At 30.4% G+C, this 19,465-nt stretch overlaps 2 protein-coding genes across 2 annotated transcripts; one reads left to right on the top strand and one right to left on the bottom strand.

The window, feature by feature from the left end:
- Positions 1-4,563: 4,563 nt before the first annotated feature.
- Positions 4,564-9,602, bottom strand: LOC120158002 (transcription factor HBP-1b(c38)-like). Its single transcript, XM_039168947.1, has 12 exons — positions 9,479-9,602; positions 9,089-9,262; positions 7,926-8,020; positions 7,673-7,743; positions 7,375-7,566; positions 7,085-7,159; positions 6,907-6,966; positions 6,353-6,430; positions 6,182-6,233; positions 5,381-5,652; positions 5,046-5,294; positions 4,564-4,958 (listed from the first exon to the last, which is right to left on the bottom strand). Exons 2-12 carry the CDS (start codon positions 9,184-9,186, stop codon positions 4,812-4,814), a joined length of 1,389 nt encoding a protein of 462 aa, XP_039024878.1. The 5' UTR covers positions 9,187-9,262; positions 9,479-9,602; the 3' UTR covers positions 4,564-4,811.
- A 6,551-nt stretch (positions 9,603-16,153) lies between these two features.
- On the top strand, positions 16,154-16,775 carry LOC120158025. The gene has a single exon (XM_039168965.1). It carries the CDS (start codon positions 16,268-16,270, stop codon positions 16,724-16,726), a length of 459 nt encoding a protein of 152 aa, XP_039024896.1. The 5' UTR covers positions 16,154-16,267; the 3' UTR covers positions 16,727-16,775.
- The last annotated feature ends 2,690 nt before the right edge of the window (positions 16,776-19,465 follow it).

The following is a 19,465-nucleotide window of genomic DNA, read 5'->3' as shown; positions in this document are numbered from 1 at the left end:
ACATTGAAATTAAATTAAATAACTAAAAAAATGTGACACATAGGTTGAGTGTTGACACCATAGCCGACATCTAACTTGGTAGTTGGATTTTAGTTTGGTTGGATGGTTGGCCTTGAAATTTAAAATAATAATAATAATAAACTATAGATTATATAATAAATACACAATTTGTGAAAAAATTACATTATGGGTCACATTCATAATCTTTTCTTCAATGGATTTTAGGTCTAATCTTAATGCTTAGGTAGAGGAGATTTTAGATTATGGGTAACATTTATAACCTTTAGTCTCTTAAAAAATCCCATTTATCATGAACTGAAATCTCTCTAATGACATGAACTAATTAATTTTAGTGGTTGATAGAATAATTGTTATTTCTAGATATCTCAAATTCAAACACAATATATACAAGAGTGATTGAGCGTTTATTGTCAAATGGTTAAGAGTGTTTTTTAATATAATATGATGAGATTAAAGTAATGTAACTCACGTAAACTAATTACATATTCCGATTCAAACCTATCTTTTGCCATTTTTGACTACAAGAAATGTAACATTGTAACTAATAGAAAATTATAATATAATTACTTCTTTTTGTAATAAATTATAAGTTCAATCACTTAAAAGGTAAATTATCCGAACCGTCCAAATACAATGTATTAGATTTCCGGTTCTGCACCACATGGGATTGAAAGGTGAACCGAATTTTCCGAACATGGAGGACATGTGGCAAGTTATAATTGGTAGATATATAATAATAAAATAAAATAGTATGAGAATAAAATATAGGGGAAAGTTATTAACCTTGAGGTCGTGGGATCGAGTCTCATGGAGGGCATTTTATAATTTGGAGATCTCATACGGAAGCTGCTCTCAGCCTAGTATTGGGGGCAGCCTACTATCTTACCTCCCCTTACCTCATTACATATGGGAACAAGGGACAACCATTTTTATTGTAAGATTTTGTCAGGTGAGAGCCCACGTGTCCAAAACCTAGGAATGTTTTTTTTAAAAAAAAAATTGATAGGTTGCTTCATAATGGGATCCAAATTAGTTGAAAATTAGGTTATCAAATGTATTAAATGTTATATAGTGAGGGATGATGCAAGATCTAAGCTTACAAAATCTTTGGATTTTAATAATATAATTGTTAAAATAATAATATTTCACATAAGTTTTGTGAGGAGAATCTACATCGATCCAAAAATACAATACTTAATTATTGAAGATTTTAACCAACTGTATAATTGAAAGATCCATAAACAAAGAGCATGCCAAATACTAGACCAATAATATTATTTTTGCAAACCTTAACCTCCACGTGTCCACAAAATGGTTAGAGGTTGGCGAGGATGTGACGACAACAAAGGGAGGAAGAGGATAGGAGACCAGGTGGGTCAAATTTTCTATTTTTTTTTAAAGAAAATAAAAATCGTCTCAATCTTTTTATTGTCATCCTTATATTTATTAAATTTTAGATTATATATAAATTTATGCTTAAATTAAAAAATAATTATTAATTTACAAATTGAGATTTGAAAATAATATTTGGTGGGTCCAAAGTGGATTGTTCCCATTAACTCTGATTGAAGAAAAGGATAGTTATCCGTTTGAGAGGGTGCAATGACTGAACATTGATTTGTGAGAAATCCATAATAAAAGCCAACCCCTCCTTTTGTTGGCCTAACTTCCCCACCAAACATCATTAATGCTTAATTTTACTCTTTGTTTTCTATTAAAACCTAAAATATGATATCTGAATTTAAAAAGTAATATTAAATTATTTTTAATAGAATATTAATACACATATGTCACATCATCATTTAATATTATTAATTTTAAAGATATTTTAGAAAACGTAAATAAAAGCTAAAAAAATCTATAACATATTATTAAAAACTCTTAGTTGACACATTATCTCTCCTCTATATTATGAGTTCAATACTCATTAAGAGTAAAATTCTCTTCTATTTCTCCAAGTAAGAAATATAAAAAAAAATACATGAAACACGTTACACAATTACAAAATACAAGCATCACATTAACAAAAAGTAATAAAATACATAAAATATGTATCACATGTCCCTTATCACTTTGGACATATAATATGTTTCACGTCATAATTTTACATACGTGGTATATACCACATTATTGTTGGACACTTGAATGTGTCACGTCAATATTTTAGACACATTTTATATGTCACGTCTATAATAAACATTAATGATTAATCAACTAATAAGTTTTATTATACTTATAGTGCTTTATCTCAAAATAGAATGTTGCATGTCAGAGTGTTCCAAAACGAAGATAACATAGGCCTAAAAAGATTGACATTGTATTTTTTTAATTAAATCATACTAAATTATTTAATAGAATTAATAAAAAAAAGTTGACATTAGAAAAAAAACATTTCAAAAAGGTAGGAGACTAAAAAGAGAAATTATAATTCAAGGATTAAATTGATCAAAACACATAGTACATGGATCTTCTATGGAATTAGACCCATATATATGTGTGGAGTACTTGGATCAAAGCATTATAATTTATAAATTATTAATTGCCGAAAGTAAATGGTGACTTCTTCTTTACCATCGAAATTGCCTTGTTGCTCACATCAATCACATGTTGATGGTCCCAATGTCTTCAACTTAGGATTTCTCATGTTAACCAATTTATAATTTATAAATTTAAATTTTAAGATTATTTAAATTAAATTTATAATATTTTAAACATGCAAATAATAATATAAATGTGAATATGATAAAGATGTGAATATAAATACGAATATGAAATATTTTAATATCAACGTAAACAAATCATTATCACAGAAAAGTTTATTTAAAATTATAACATTCTCACCAATTGGGTTTAGGATGGCAACTTTTAAGTTGATGTTTAGATAATAATTATGAAGAACTAATTACCTATGATAATAGTAATACCCTTTCAAACCAATAAGAAATATGATAAATTACAAATTTAATCATCCATTTATTATGTAATTTCATTTGATTACTTAAACTATATTTTTTCCTTTAAAATCATATCTATGCTACATTTTTGTTCCGTTTCAATCACCATTCATTAAAAAAATAGAACTGTTCATGTGGTAAATTTTTATAAATTTTCAATGATGGTGTGAGATTATCTTATAGTAACACATCGACATCACAGTTAATTTTTTAAAGGCAAGTAACCAAGTATGATTTTGAAAGAAAAAAAAAGTTGGATGACCAAAACAGAATCGCAGGAAATGGTGAGTAACTAAATACCAAATTTACCCTAATAAGTATTAATAAATGGGTAAACTACACAATAGTCACTGATGTTAGCATAAGTTTCTTTCCCACTGATACTTCAAAAATAACGATTTAATCACTAATGTTATCGATTTATAGCAATTCAGTTTTTCGACAAAAAACCGTTACTGTAAGTAAGGGAATGCTGATGTGGTGCACTAAATCGGCTTACCTGACACCGTTTGGCCATGATAGACAACCATGTTGACCGGTCGTTTGAATCCCCTCTTTAAAGACCCAAACCCATACAAACATCCAAGACTTGCACCCCAAGACTGCTATCAAGTACTCGATTTGAATCTTCCATGAGTTGGTCTCCAAGTATGGGCGTATAAGGTTGATTCGTTTTGGTCCATATCTCTTCCACAAACATATTTTTGCATCCTGCTGCGTACAATTCACATCACACTTCCTGTCATGGCTCAAGGCCACTTGATCCCCATTGTAGAAATCGGACGACTGTTAGCACAGCGTGATGTGGTTGTTCCTATCGTTACGACGCCACTTAATGCAGGCAGAGTCGAGAAATCGATCTCCCGAGCCGACAAATCAGGGAGCCCTATCCGTATGTTGCAACTCCAGTTTCCTGGCAAAGAAGTAGGACTGGCAGACGGGGTTTATAACATAGACATGCTGCATTCGATGAAGGACTTCAAATCCTACACTGCAGTAAACAATATGGAAGATGCAGCTAAGGGATTATTTGAGAACCTGCATTATACCCACAAAATTGCTACCGAGTTTCGGGTTCTCGTTCCATGGATTTTGTTGCTTCGCTCTTCTTTGTGTGCACAATGTGAACTCGAAGATACTTGAGGTTAATTATGATTTATTATAAACCAATAACGACCAAATAGCTATTTTTAAGACATTAATATAAAAAAAATAAAGAAAAACTTTTTCAAACTTCCGTTTCAGTGACCATTTATATAGTTTACCCTTAATAAATCCGTCATGGTCAGTGATTCTACAAGAACCAAGCACATTAAGCCCGAGGAAGACACCCTATCGCCGGCGGTCTTTAGTTGCTGAGCTCCATACGCTGAGGAAAACATTACTAACACCAGATCAAGTGGAAATATTAGAATTCTCAGGTCAAGATTAAGACGACCAATAATCCAACTCGATACGATCCATGTCCATCTCTAATTGGTGCGTCAATTCATTGATGATTTAAGAAATCCCTCAATTATTTCTAACATATTATGACTAAATTCAAAAAATGATCTAAATTAATTTGACACTAACACAAGAAAATTCTTCATTACTATTCTGAATACACATTCACAACTTTAACTTATTTTACCTTTGTTACATGTACCACCCCCTATCTTCATTTCTTAATCCTAACATCGTACTTATCACATTATTATTCGATCTGTCGTCTATCATTTTACAACATTCTGTAGCCATTGCTGCTTCCCGGAAGATTCTGGATGTTGATGTTGATATTGAAGAACAGCGCCGTGTGGAGACTGTTTTCATAGAGATGAACTTTGTATCTACTTGTCATTCACGAGGCCTGGCCAGCCAGAGAGAACTGAGAGCTCGAAGCCGAGAGAAATAGTCATTTATTGCAAGAAGGGCACGAGCTGATTGCCGAGTCGTTAAGATCCGGTGCATTTGTTGAAGTGTCTGCTGTCGTAGATTATCGGCCTGGTACGTTAAAGAGAGAGAGATTATTAATCCGATGAATGCCCCAAATCCGAATAAATCTGAATATTGCACCGAGAAGGGAAGTACCTGACGAAGGAACCCTTCAAGGGTTCCTAGCTTTCCCATGGCCATGGCCATTTGACCCATATAATTTGCCACGTTTCCAGATGGTCCCGAGGGGGCAGGTGATCCATTTGCCAAAGTCTCTGCCAAAGATTGTTGTAATGCTTCCATCCCTTGCGACAACGCATCTTCGGCCTGCTGGGATGATTGCTGCAAGTTCTGGATACCCATAAACTGTTGCTCTGTTAGAGGCTCCAACTGATTTGCAAGAAGCTACAAGCAACATGAATTAAGCTTAGAGAATGTGAAAAACAACAAAAGTTTTAATACTGGAGGTAGGAATCAAGAATCGAGCTCACCTTAAGAAGCTCAGATGAGCGGAATCCACCTATCCAAAGAAAACACCGTTCTGCTGGTGTTTTCCACATTCCCGATAAGATATGAAAAACATCAGCTTTTGCAGCGATGCCTTTCAAACGAAAAATGTCGTCAAAATGTGCTGTGACGCTGTCGACAATAGTGCGAAGTTCAGTGTCACCAGCATGTGAATTGACTGCAGCCCTCAGCTCACTTATGTGCCTATTGTGTTCCTCTAGCCACCGTGCATACTCGGCATCAAATGCCAGGGCACCTGCACAGCAGTCCATAAAGCCAGTATCTTATCATATGATATCACTGATGGATGCCCATGACTAGAGCACTTAAAAACGCTTCTTAATTTTAGTACTCCTCCAAACTACGGCACTAGTTTAATAATCGATCAAAATCCGATAACAGAAAAAAAGATCTATTCAATAATCTTATACCTAGTGCAACACAAAGACTGAAGGTTGTAAATGCACGTAAAACAGGCCTTTCTATGTTCCAAATAATAGCATCTATGCCGACTTAACAGTATTTCAAAAAGCGATGAACTTTCTACCCCTAGAATTAAAATACCGTAACTTGGTACTTGGTGCCTGACAAAGCATAAACAGTACCTCTTCTCAGCGTTTCAGGAACAAAAGTTGACATAGTAACACGTAATATCCACAAGGCTAATAGCTACGGGATGAAACATATTACAACGAACTCAAAACATAGTTACTTGAACTCCAAGACCCTAACAGAAATCACATATCATTTTTCAAATTTCAGTGATGAAAATAAAGCTCGCATACCATTTCCACCCATTGATTGAGATTGATTTCCGGAGCTTGAAATGAATATACCCTGAAGTGAAAGAAGCAAAAACAAAGAAAAGTGAGGCATAATAGACAGCATTAGCACCCTGAAAACAAAGAATGCTTATGATATTCATCACAATATTAATGGGATAACATAAAGCAGACCTGCTGACGAGCTTGCTGCAGCTCTTGCTCAAGTTGTGTCAGTTTCAGTCGACTACTCTCTAGTTGTTGCACATATGCCTAGATTTTGAAGGCAGAAAAAGGATTAAGAATAAAGGAATGTACACTAATAAGTACTATATACAGGCTTTAATTATCGTAATAAATAAATGACGTGTCACAATTTTGAACTTTCTTCCTATGTTACTTGGTCAGATACTAATATGTCTCAGCCATTGGTGCATTTAAGCTTTATTATGTAGTTCATATCCATGTCCATCCGATACATATTATTTTCCTCACAGTTCCAACCAAAAACATGACGGTTAATAACGATGTTTTTCCAATTTTTATATGTCCAAAAGGGGCAATTAGTATGACATAATGGTGTAATTTCAACACAATATCGTAGTGGATTTTATAAGTGACCTCTTAATTTATAATAGGACACAAAGAAAGTGTATCTTGACTGATTATTTTCACAATAATATAATAAAATCTTGACTATATAAACACGATCAGTTGAAAAGATTAAAGAAGTTCAATAAAGGAAATACTTTTTTCCTTAATCGGCTTTTTCTTGCAGCCTCGCGATTTTGAGCAAGCCTGCGCAATGTCTGCAAATTAGTCATTGAGAAGGAAATATGATTAATTCATCGATATTATAGAAGGAAAAACTGATTTAAGAATATAATATTCGTGTTATTTCAAAATCAATTGCAAAAAAAACCCGACCTTCTGATCTGTTTTATCTTTTGACCTATCACTAGAATCCGAGGCCACAGTAGCATTTTTTACACCTCTTCCAAACTGCAGAAAAGGATGGTCAGTTAAGAGTCAGTATTAGCCAGTAAGCAGATTCTCCAACTATAGACTTGTGCACATGCACACGCTATATATATGTAAATACATTTTTCTTTTGATTATTTCTCAATGATGAAAGAAAAAGTATATTCAGACAAGTAAGGATTTTAAACACTGTGATCTTAAACATTTATACATTAAATTGAAGTAAGAGGCATCACCCTTTGATTCTTCTCATCAGTATCATCTGTTGACGTATCAGTTCTGGGGCTGCCATCCGCCATATTGGAGTCCCCCCAGTTCTCCCGACCAACTGATATATGCGCAAGATTTGGTTGGATAACCTTCTGAAGCGGTAATGGTTGGGATCCCACAACAGCAGCAGAGAGATTGTTGTCTGTGGATCCAAGTGTCTTACAAGTACAAAAACAAACATAAAAAAAAAAACCTCTCAGTAACTAAATTTATGTCAAATGTTTGAAGCAAAAACACAACTTTCAAAAGGAGATGGATGGCTACCTTGCTTAAAGCGCCAAACTGAGCATCAGCTAAAGCCTGGCTATTTGATTTTATTTGATTAAATAAAGGATCTAAAATACGAGAATATTATCAGTAGAAAATATATACCAAATAAATTCCATAATGCAAAGAAGAAAACAAATGCTGAATAATCAAGTAGTGTAATACATTAAGCAATTCATTTTCCATGAAATATAAAATCAAATGCTTGCATATGCCCGTTAATAGTAAATTGAGGCCCATAATTACATACTTCTGGTCAGATTAATAGCATCCTCTATTCGAAAATGCTCAAGGGCTCCAAAGTCCGGAATTTGAGAAGAATGAACGGCATTTGCCTCTGTGCCGCTGAAATCCATGTCATTAAAACCACATGTTCAATTGTAAGGCAGTATGATTCAATAAGATTGGGTCTATATTCCTAGACAAGAAGAAAAAGCTACATAGGAATATCTCAAAGTAATCAAGAACGAAAAAAATCTACATTCAAAGTTGAGATGAGGCCGACCGAATATTCTCATAATCATAACAATAGAAAACGTCCAGCATGCCGGTTTAAAAGTAAAAGCAAAATTCTCAGATTCTCAAATGACAATAATTATAAGAAAACAGAAAGTTAATAAACCTCCAGAACAGATGTCAACCAGCATATTAAAAGATCCCAAATTCCTTCAGATTAATACGGAGCTTAAAATGTAAACTTGAAGTGAACCAGAGACAATCAATCATCAAATATAACCACCATAGGAAAAATTAATGGCTCTATATCATGATGTGAACCTTTTAAGTCAATATATTACCATTCTTTCCGGAGATGACAAACCGACAAAATAAAAGACGATAAAACAATATATTAACTCCTTGATTCAACCCTTTAGTAATATTAACAGTATCCTACACTTATAACGAACATAAAAGGCCATGAATTCTCCTTTGCAAATATTAAAAATGCAAACCTGAAGACAGAAGTGCACCAGGAGACAAGCAATTATCAAATACAACCATATCACCTTAATACTTGCATAGGACAAAAATAAGGGCTCTTTATCACGACATGAACCTTTCAGTCGATATAAAACCATTATTTCCTCAGATGACCAATTGAGGACATAAAAGAAAACAAAACAATATACTAATTCCCTGTCTCACCTCCTAAGTTATTCTATACTTATAAAGAGCATAAAACGCCATGAATTCTTCTTTGTCCATCACAATTCAAAATTCAACCGCTTCGTTAAATACCTACACTCAACCAACTCTACCCTAGTACAAGTTCAATAACTAAGAAAATAAAGATGTCTCAACATACAAATATACAAACATGTCGCCAATACAAAGCTCATGTGGAAATAGATTGATGAATTTGAACAAAAAGCAATCAAAAGCTCATAAACAGAATTAAATCGAAAGAAAAACCTGGGATTTGAAGAGGATACTGCAGGAACGTAGCTCGGCATTGCTGCTGAATCTTTCTTATTATTTTCTACACCATTATTCACCGTTCTATTCCCCATCAATCACAGCCAAACATATCATCATCCAAAAAATAATTCTATTTTTTATCCTCTCACACTCCTTCAATTTCGTTCACTGAGTCAACCAAAAACAAACCGAATAACTCAGATAAAAGTGACCCATAATGATATTTATAAGCTACATGTAATCGAACTTCTCAAAAATAAAAAAACAACAAGAATTTCCACTATATTAACCTACTATTCGTACAGTTTTGCAACCAAAAAGAAAAACCCAAATCTAAAAACAACCCAAATAGAAAAATAGATTGACCTTGAACTGAGAACTAACCTTGGTTTTTGCTCTGTGTTGAAATCTTAAAGCAGCACCGATTAGATACAACATGAACTGAGAACAACTTGTTCAGCAAAAATGAAAAATAAAATTATTTGGCAAAGTAAATAAAGGAGATAAGAAACCAAAAAGAGAGAAGGGAAACCCTAATAAAGCTTATTTTGAGGAGTAAGAAATTGTTTTTTAAAAGGAAGCAATCCTCCATTTCTGACTTTTTGATGGCACGTATGAATTAGTCGTCATAAATAAAACAGTAGGTAATATAAAAATAAAATATCTAATTATGTTTTTAGTCCCTTTATAATGTAAATTTTAGGATTTAGTCGATTTAGTCCATCTGATTAAAGGGGATTTTGCCCCTAAAATAAACCTAAATCAGTAATTTTATCTCTATTTTTAATTACATCAATTTTGTCATCGAACTCATTTAATTATATCAATTTCATCACTTGAATGGTGTTGATCGTTATAATACTAACATAATAGTTAACGATATTGACGTAATGATTATTATATTAACTTGTCTATTTTATATAATTATCCGTAATGATTCATTATATTAACTTGTCTATTTTATATAATTATCAATGTTTAATTCATATTGAGTATTATATAAACTCATTATAGGAACGATGTTTTTAACTTAGACGATATTCACAACGTCAAGATTTGAATAATCACGCATGTACTTTTTTTTGTTAATTTAATCATTTTTTATCCTTATATTTTTCAAGTTTTGAGATTTTGGTCATGATCTAAACTGAATTCATGAACTACTTATAATATATAGACTAATAATACAATTTGACACCTTTTTAAAATTGAACGCATTTCAAGAATATTACGAATTGTACAGGGGTAGATAAAAAATATTTAAAAATATAAAAGAAATAAATATTAAAATTATACCGACAATAAATATAATAATACTAGTATTATGTATACCTCCATAGAAAAGAAATGGAAAAGTAAGCACTTATTAAATGACCTCATCGCCACCTTTTCCTCTTTGTTTTTTCTTGCACTTAGATAAAGAGAAATTTTAATTATACCGTTTAAATTATTAATCTATTTATTTGGACTAATTATTGTAAAAAAATTATACTTTTTAATAGTAGAGACTCAACAAAGCAATGTCATAAAATCAGATGATCATTTTATAATTTTTAATAGCCGATGGACTCAACAAAACAATATCCTATAATTGAGGAATTATTTTTGTACTTTACCTTTGAATTTACTACTTAAATGGGCCTAATAGAAGAGTCCAATTTGAAATAATTAATATAGTTAAGCCTAAAACTTGTGGATTTTGAGCTAATTGAAAAGCCCATTGGGCCGGCAATTCAATTTAGTGAAGATAATTGGGGAGGAAAAAGGACCTCTTATTTCATAATAATCAAATTAAAATTAAATGAATAATTTGAGTTTTTTTAATTATCTATTAATTTCCCCTTGCTATTAATAATATTTTATTTTTTTAAAAAAATTAATAGATATAAATAATTATATATTTTTTTTCAAAAAAATATTTTTTAATAGATTTCAAACATATTTTAGATCAAGACAAATTACGTATCTTGTGTTGTTATCCTTATCTAATAAAAATCGAATTTATTAAATGAAATTTTGAACTTGACTAAATAAAGCTTAGATTGTTTTTAGTCAAACCAGAAATTAAAATAAATACTAAAATTGACATATAAAGCATTAACTGCTCAATACAACTTGTGTGAATAAGAATAATGATATGAGAAATAGGATAACCAACGCAAACTTATCCATGGAAGGGACGGGTGGGGTAATTGCCATCTTTTTTAAAATATATTTTTATATGTTTTAGATATTTTTAATATTTTTTATTAAAAATTTATCTTCGTCTTTTTAAAATTTTATAAATTTATTTATCTTTCAAATTTTATAAATTCATTTCTTAATATTAAACTGTGTTCCTCTAAATGCAAAAGACTAACACGGTGTTCTTATATATATATGATTGAAAAATGTGAGAGCCACTTTCCAATATACATATATTATAAAACTTTTTTAACTTAGATGAAATAAACATGATTTTAATGAAAATTTTATGATATTAATAAAAATCAAGAAATTTCACATTTTTCAAACTTTTAGGTCTTTAGATATTTATATGTATACTTTTTTTTTAATTTAATATGATTTTCAGAGATGGACCGATAAGGTTGAATGGGGGCAGTCGTTCCTTTGAAAATTTAAAATTATTATATATTTTAGATTTTTATGTATTTTTTATTGAAAATCTATTTTTACCCCTTAAAATTTTATAAATTCGTCCCCTCCTAAAATTTTAAAGGTTCGTTTCTAGCATAAAATTTTGCTTTTTTCCTAATAATTTTTGTTTCTGGAACACGTTCCTAGAGTATCATATGATTTTTATTTTAAACAAAGTGCGATGATGTGTTTCATGTTTGAAAATTTCAAGGATCAACTACACCAAAATATTCTTTAAATATTAAAGTGATTACTAGATACAACTTCACATGCTAAAGCACTATTTATCCCTATAAAAATAATAAATTTATGATAATATATGATAAGATATATGGAAACATGCAAAAATTTATGTTAGACGGTGCGAATTTAAGAATTTATATTAAAAAAGGGTGTTGAATTATAAAATTTTAGAATGTACAAAATTATATAACCAATAGAAAATACAAAGAAAAAAATCTAAAATATAAATGAATTTTAAACTTCTAGGATGTGACCGCACACCCTAAAACCCCTCGATCCATCCCTGATAAGATATAAAATAATATTGCTTAATATCTCTTAGGTTGTTTTTGTGATGAGGTATAAAGGAATTATCCCTTCTAACAATATTAGTTTTAAAGTTTCGATTTCGATTTTTTTTATTTGAAATTCATTCAACTTTAATTTTTCACATGTTATAATATGTATAAAATTAAATATATAAATAAGATACATACTAAATTGTAAGCAGGTTATTAATTTATCAGTTTCTTGGAAAGGAAATGGGGGGTCATCTCATACCAAAACTCAATTAATAAGCAAGAAAAGTATGACTTAATTTGTTTATTGAGTTTAATGAGATTTATATTTCATACCAAAGATTCTCCTTCCAAATAGCCCATTGGTTTAAGGAGTTGGTGGTAAGGCAAGTTATCTTGATCAAATTATATTTATTTATTTATTCTGAAAAAAATTAATTACGATGTAAGCATCGTAATATGTATTTTTCAAGAATATAAATATAATTTTAAAAGACTTTTTATACAAAATTTTTACATTCAACAAAGTACGTAAAAATATCATAATGGAATGTGTCGGTAATGTTTCTTCTCTCTTGATTTAGGTGGAGAGTTGTAACGGTAACAATATGATGGGAGTTTTGAGAGGATATGGACGCTTGATGACATGGAGAAAAAATTTCTTTCTATTGGGGGAGAGACGAATAAATTATCATCTTACGCTTAGAACGAAAAATCTCCTTTTATATGTTGTTTTGATAATTTCACAAGGGTTGGTGATCAACGATGAAAAATCAATGATTTGGGAGAAGAATAATCATTAAATTGATTTTTTTAAAATACGAAGAGTTAAATTTGTTGAACTATAATCAATTCGATAGAGCGCATAAGTTTTGACTTTTGAGGACAAATATTATAATGAACCTTTTAACTATATTATCTAATGTTTAACAATCTTATGACTTATTTGTAAAAATATTTTAATTAAATGACTAATTTATAATTGTTTAATAAAACATAGACCGTTTATAAACTTAACTAATAATCCAATGACCTGAAATGTACCCTCATTATTATTACCACGTAAATTTCAATTATTGATATGTAAAAAATCTCCTGAATTATTATTAACAAGCGCAAAAGTCAAATATGGAAAACACATGCTTTGGACGTTGATATATTCACATTACATTTTTTCATATAAACCATTTTTTAGGTTTACAAAAACTTAAAGTTATTGTAAAATTTAACGAGCGATTTTAGTAATAAAGAGATTGTTGTTCTCTTTAGATAATTAGAGTTTGAATAGTTTTCTTTATCGCTAATGATAAATTAAAAAATATTTTTTTAGATGGACACATGTATATTAATTACATAAAATTTTTGTTTGAAGGAAACACAAATAAAATCTCAGGGTGACCACAATCAATAAAATCGATAATTATCTCGAAAAAAAATATGGATTTCAAGGTGTGCAACCCCTAGTTGCATCTGCCAGTGTCTATAAATATGTATATGTTTTTTCGTATTTAAAATTAAACACGTATGATACTTTATAATCATTAAAAAATTTGTATTAATATAAATATATGACTTAAATTAAAAGTTGAGAATAAGAAACACTTAATTAAAAATCAAGTCATACTCAAAGGACATCTCATTTAAAATTAACATATCGAAGATAGTATTATTAGTGTTGTAGTAAGTATATGTCAACATGATCCCTAAAAAACCAATATTTCTTATCGGTAATCACCCCACGTACAGAACTATAATTTTAAGAGTTAGACGATAATCTTTTATCTCTCCCCTCCAACAAAGGGGAGCTTTCCCTCTTCTTTAAATAATCTTCATTCTTTTTTAAAATTTATTATTCATTTTTATAATCTGTAAACTGTAATGATATTTGATTCATTCATCGTTATAATTAATTTTTTTATCTAAATCAAAAGAAATAAATGGCCGTCTATGTTTAATGCTTGTAATTGGTATCTCTCTCAAACATCAATCGCTAATATATATGTAAAGCTTATAATTGGAAGTGAATGATTAATGATGATTTTAAGGGTAAATTTTATTTTACTTCGCATACAAGGGTTGTGCCAACTGTCCAATTTAATTTCATAGCACACTAAAAATGTGGTAGGACACCCATCATAAATAATAGGGTAAACTAAACCTAGTACCTAAACTATCACTTTTATCTCATTTTGGTGCATCAATTTTTATTTTTTCAAAATCATACTTAACGTTTATTTTTTGTTTTGTTTTGATACCTCACCGTTAAAAACTTAACGGTACTATTGTACGTTGCACTTTTTATGGGCAAATTATATCATTCATCACTCAACTATCTTCTCACTCCTATTTTGGTCACCAGAGTTTTTTTTAGTTTAATTACTTAACTTTCAAAATACTCCTAATTTAATCACTCTAACTTTCAAATTTATTTTTTATTTTACTTATATATTAATGAGAAAATAATAAAAATGTCATGTAACAAAAATTATTAATAAAATAAATTAGAGTGATTAAAACATGAGCAATTTGAAAGTTGAGTAGTTAAATTGAAATTTTTAAACTTTAGTGACCAAAATAGGAGTAAGAATATAGCTGAGTGATAAATAATATAATTTACCCATAAAAATGAAATTTAAACTAAATTTATAAAAATAAAGTTTAAGTATCAAAACAGAACAAAAATAATGATTTATGTACTAAATGTAAAATTTACCCTAAATAATAATTGTCATCCACTCTGGATTATTACTGCAAGCCGAGTCGAGTCATGTCCATCGAGCCAAGCTTGTTGGGACGTCCCATCTCGAACCTTATAGGTCACAATTGGTTGGGTGACGTACTCATTTGGAAAGCAGTGACGTCAGGACATCTAACCGGGCTTTCGGTGATGGCCACGTGGTAGAATTATTGATACACTGATAGATCTATCTTCTTCCTTTGTTCTCCATCTTCACGCCTTAAACAAGCGCGTTATGACACGCTCCTTTTTTGTCTTCCTTTGATAAAATGTGTTTAGCTTAATTAAATATATTTAGGTAAAATTTAATTCATTTTTTGGGCATATATATATATATATAGAACGTATATTTTCTTGCATATATAGTATTTGAATTTGAGATTTCAAAAAATAACGATAAATTATTTAATCATTAATGTTGTTCAGTTTATACATTTTTATTTACATATATTCTAACTTAAATTTAAATATTATTTCGACTATTGGTCTAATCATATTTTATAATGATTAATTTATTCTAATTATATTTTTACTTATAATTATGATGGTTGTGTTACTATAGATGCAATTTAAAAAAACACGTGTTTCTATTCTCATCAAAAGAATTTAAAATAGAAAATGACAAATTACATTAAGGGCTATTATAATACGAGTATGATTATAATTAGGTTATCATATTTTAATAAGTTAAAATAGAATCATTCTATTTATCGATTGCAAATATCAAATCACTTTTCTGTTAAGTATGGAATGGATCTTAAATTTTTAATTACAATCATATCACTTTATTTATCAATTGTAACAATTAAGGTACTCAAAGTGTGTATGTATGTTACCTTTTTAGTTACTATCATGCCATTTTATTTATCGGTTGTATTAGTCAATTCATTCAAATACAACTTAAGAGTTAATGTTCGTCATACACTTGGCGAAAAAAGTGATATAATTGTTACAATTAGTAAATAAATTGAAGTGTTGTAATCATACTAATAATACAATGACTTGTGATGTAATTTATCTATAAAAATCTAGTGAGAGCTTGGCCGAAGCACGCTTTAGGTTAGCGTCTGGCTTAGCACACACATTGATAATCCTTCATTTTGTTGTTTAAATTCCAACGTCCCACTTCATTTTCTTCCTTATTATCTTTATTTCTCATCCGAATTTTCAGGAAACTTGTTCATTTTCCTCGGAAAAACACTCTTCTCGTCAATCTTTTCTCTCTCTTTTCCCCGAGAAAATCAGTTACCCTTTTTTGGAAACTTTCAGGGCCTGGAAATGGATAATTCAATGAGCAGTACTCTGCAGACAAGAAGATTATCACCCAAAAAAGCCATATCCAAGAAGCCTATCAAAGTAGTGTACATATCAAACCCCATGAAAGTGAAGACCAGTGCCTCAAAATTCAGGGCCTTAGTGCAGAAACTCACCGGCCAAGACGCCGAATTACATGACGACCCGACAAAGTTCACCGACACCGAAGAAGCAGTCGACGACGTCGGCGGAGACAACGATGACGGCAATCAAAGGGTCCCCGAAACCGTGGCAAAGAACGGTACTACTTCTCCCGATTACCATGTAAAAGAGGTCCCCACCTTTGACCGACAACAGTGTTCCGCCATTGCCGTCGACGGCGACCGAGGTGTCCCGTTTGACGCCTTCTACGACGACTATGTTTTTACGCCGCAGATGATTGAGAATTTCACTGGGATGTTGCCACAAGGCCTTTTCATATGAATAAAAAGAAGCTTGAATGTAAGCTCTCCTAGGCCTTATTTTATCTGTTTTTCTATTCTTCTCTTTCGAGTAGAAATGGATTATTCAAGATCGAACTCGAGAACGATATTAATGTCAATATCTCTCTATAATTAGTATTTCGTATATATGTTGCTGTTTTCTTCTTTTCGGTCTTTGTTTGAATGAATTTGATTTTATTATTATCATCATCTTTATTAGGCCTGCAAGAAATATCCATGGATGTAACAATCTTTTCTGTTTCTTTCTTGTCACTTTTATGTCTGTTCGGGTTTGTTCCGATTCTGGTTCGGGTCTGGATCGGGATCCAACACATTCAATCTTAGCAAGTACCGTACAGATAGCTACTCTAAGTTAAACCAAACACAAAACGTTAGATATTTGACACGAGTTAAACAATGTTACATGTGTTTTGTTTGCGTGTATTATTCCTATACATGTGTGTGTTTAGAAAAGGATAGTTGCAATAGTTCGTGATAATTAAAATACGAAAATAACAAATGTAAAATAATTGTAAAATAAAGAACACCAAGAATTAGTGTAAAAAATTATTTTAAGAAAAAATCACATGTAGAAGAAAATAAAAATTCACTATGTCGAAGAAAAGTACAAGAAGATGAACATCTAAACGCGCTTTAAGATTTAAACAACTCGTCTTTAAACCCTAATCCATAATATCTATTTATAGATATAATTTTTTTGTTTACAAAGAAAACTTGCATAACAAGAAATATACTCAAACTGAGTTTATTACTGTTCATCAGCTTATAAAGGGAAGAAAATAAAGTTCTATATGGATTGAACTTCTTTGCCTATCATCGCAAATCTTTATTTTAATTTATGTTTTAAGTGAGTTTATTGTTAATCATCTCAAGTCCAATCAAATAGAATTTAGGTCACACAATTCTAGCGTTATAGAAGACAAAAAAAAAAAAAACTATAGGAAATTCATTGCATTTTCTTTTCCTTTGTTGGATTTATATTCAATATACTTAAGATAGTTTAATCATAATTTCTTACACTATCAATGAATCATATTAAGACACGTTATTAATAAATTAGCGAATAATTTTAAAAATAGATATGATTATTATATATTTCGACAGATAACATCATGTAATTCACTGTCAATGGATAAAGTTAAATTCTATTAATGTTTTGAATACAAACCCCTTTATTCAGTACGCATGACATTTTCCTAGGGTTTCATTTTCTTTAGCTTTTGGCATATTATGGTGAAGAAAATGAAATGTCTCTTTCTCATCTTTGTAGTTGCATAAAAAGATGTATTGTCTACTTGATAGCTAGTGCTTGTCTATGCATAATATACTAAAACTTATCTTATGGTGCAATGACAAAAAAGAAGCTTTGGTTGAAATAATTTAGTTGATTTTTTTTTATTAAATAGAGATGTATTATATTTTCAAAATATATATTGAGATTCGAACCCACACAAACTCTGAAAAAAAAAGAACTTCTTTAACCACTCTACCTGTTAATGGAACTCATAATTTAGTTGATATTAGTTATAGGTTCAATCTCGAGTGATTTCTCTTTCTTTCACTTATAAAAACTTTTGGGGTAAACTTCACATTTAGTACCTCAATTGTTACTTTTGTTATGTTTTAGTCATCAAACTATTTTTTCAAAATCATACCTAATGTTATGTTTTGGTTTCATTTTGGTCACCCTCCATTAAAAATTTAACATAGCTACTGATGTGACTTTTATAAATGATGACATAACATTATCTTATGACAAAACGTCAACAACACCGTTAATTTTTTTAATGACGGGTGACCAAAATGAAACCAAAATAAAATGTCAAGTATGATTTTGAAAAAAATAGTTGAGTGATCAAAACTAAACAAAAGCTAGTTAAGGAAAAAGTAAAAAATAATAATGAATAAGAATGTGATACATAACACTTTCTTAATAACCATCTGTTTTTATTATAGGGACAAATAGAAAAAAGATGGCAAATTAAGACTTAAATTGAGAAAAAAATTGTATACTTTGAAGGCAAAAAGAGAAGAAAATTATAGTTTAAGACTGAAAGTGAAAAAAATGTAGCTAGAAAAACATGCATATAGATGAGGAGATGGTGGCTACTTGAAACCTAATAGCCACAAATTCTGCCATATTTTTCCAGCCGCATTTGGAATCAATCAAGATATATATACCGTTCCAACCACATACAGATAAAGGCGTTTTTGCAGTACCCCAATTTCAGAAAGAGACCTAATCCTAATACTTGAAAAGGTCGAAATTATTGCACGACTTCGATGGTAAAAATAATGTCATTCTTTAAAGAGGATTTTAGTTTGACCAGTTGTGTCAGTAAGATGTGTACATTGTCAGATTAAGAAAATTCTGAATAAATACTATCTTATAATCACCTTAGATTGTTAAAAAAAAAATTAAAGGCTACTATTTTATTAAGTTATTGAAGTTTCAAATTACATTAGAGTGACTGAATATGCTAAAAACACGAACTACATGGACCTTCTATAGAATTGGACCTAACTTACAGCAACTGCATGCGAAATTACAATAACATGATTAGCTGACGTGATTTTTTATTAAGTTAAAAAAAAATTAAAGGCTACTATTTTATTAAGTTATTGAAGTTTCAAATTACATTAGAGGGACTGAATATGCTAAAAACACGAACTACATGGACCTTCTATAGAATTGGACCTAACTTACAGCAACTGCATG

The sequence above is a fragment of the Hibiscus syriacus genome, unplaced genomic scaffold (genome assembly GCF_006381635.1).
Source record: "Hibiscus syriacus cultivar Baekdansim isolate YM2019G1 unplaced genomic scaffold, ASM638163v2 tig00111298_pilon, whole genome shotgun sequence".
NCBI lineage: Eukaryota > Viridiplantae > Streptophyta > Magnoliopsida > Malvales > Malvaceae > Hibiscus > Hibiscus syriacus.
Note: the sequence above shows the minus strand (reverse complement) of the source record. Positions and strands in the feature narration are given on the sequence as shown.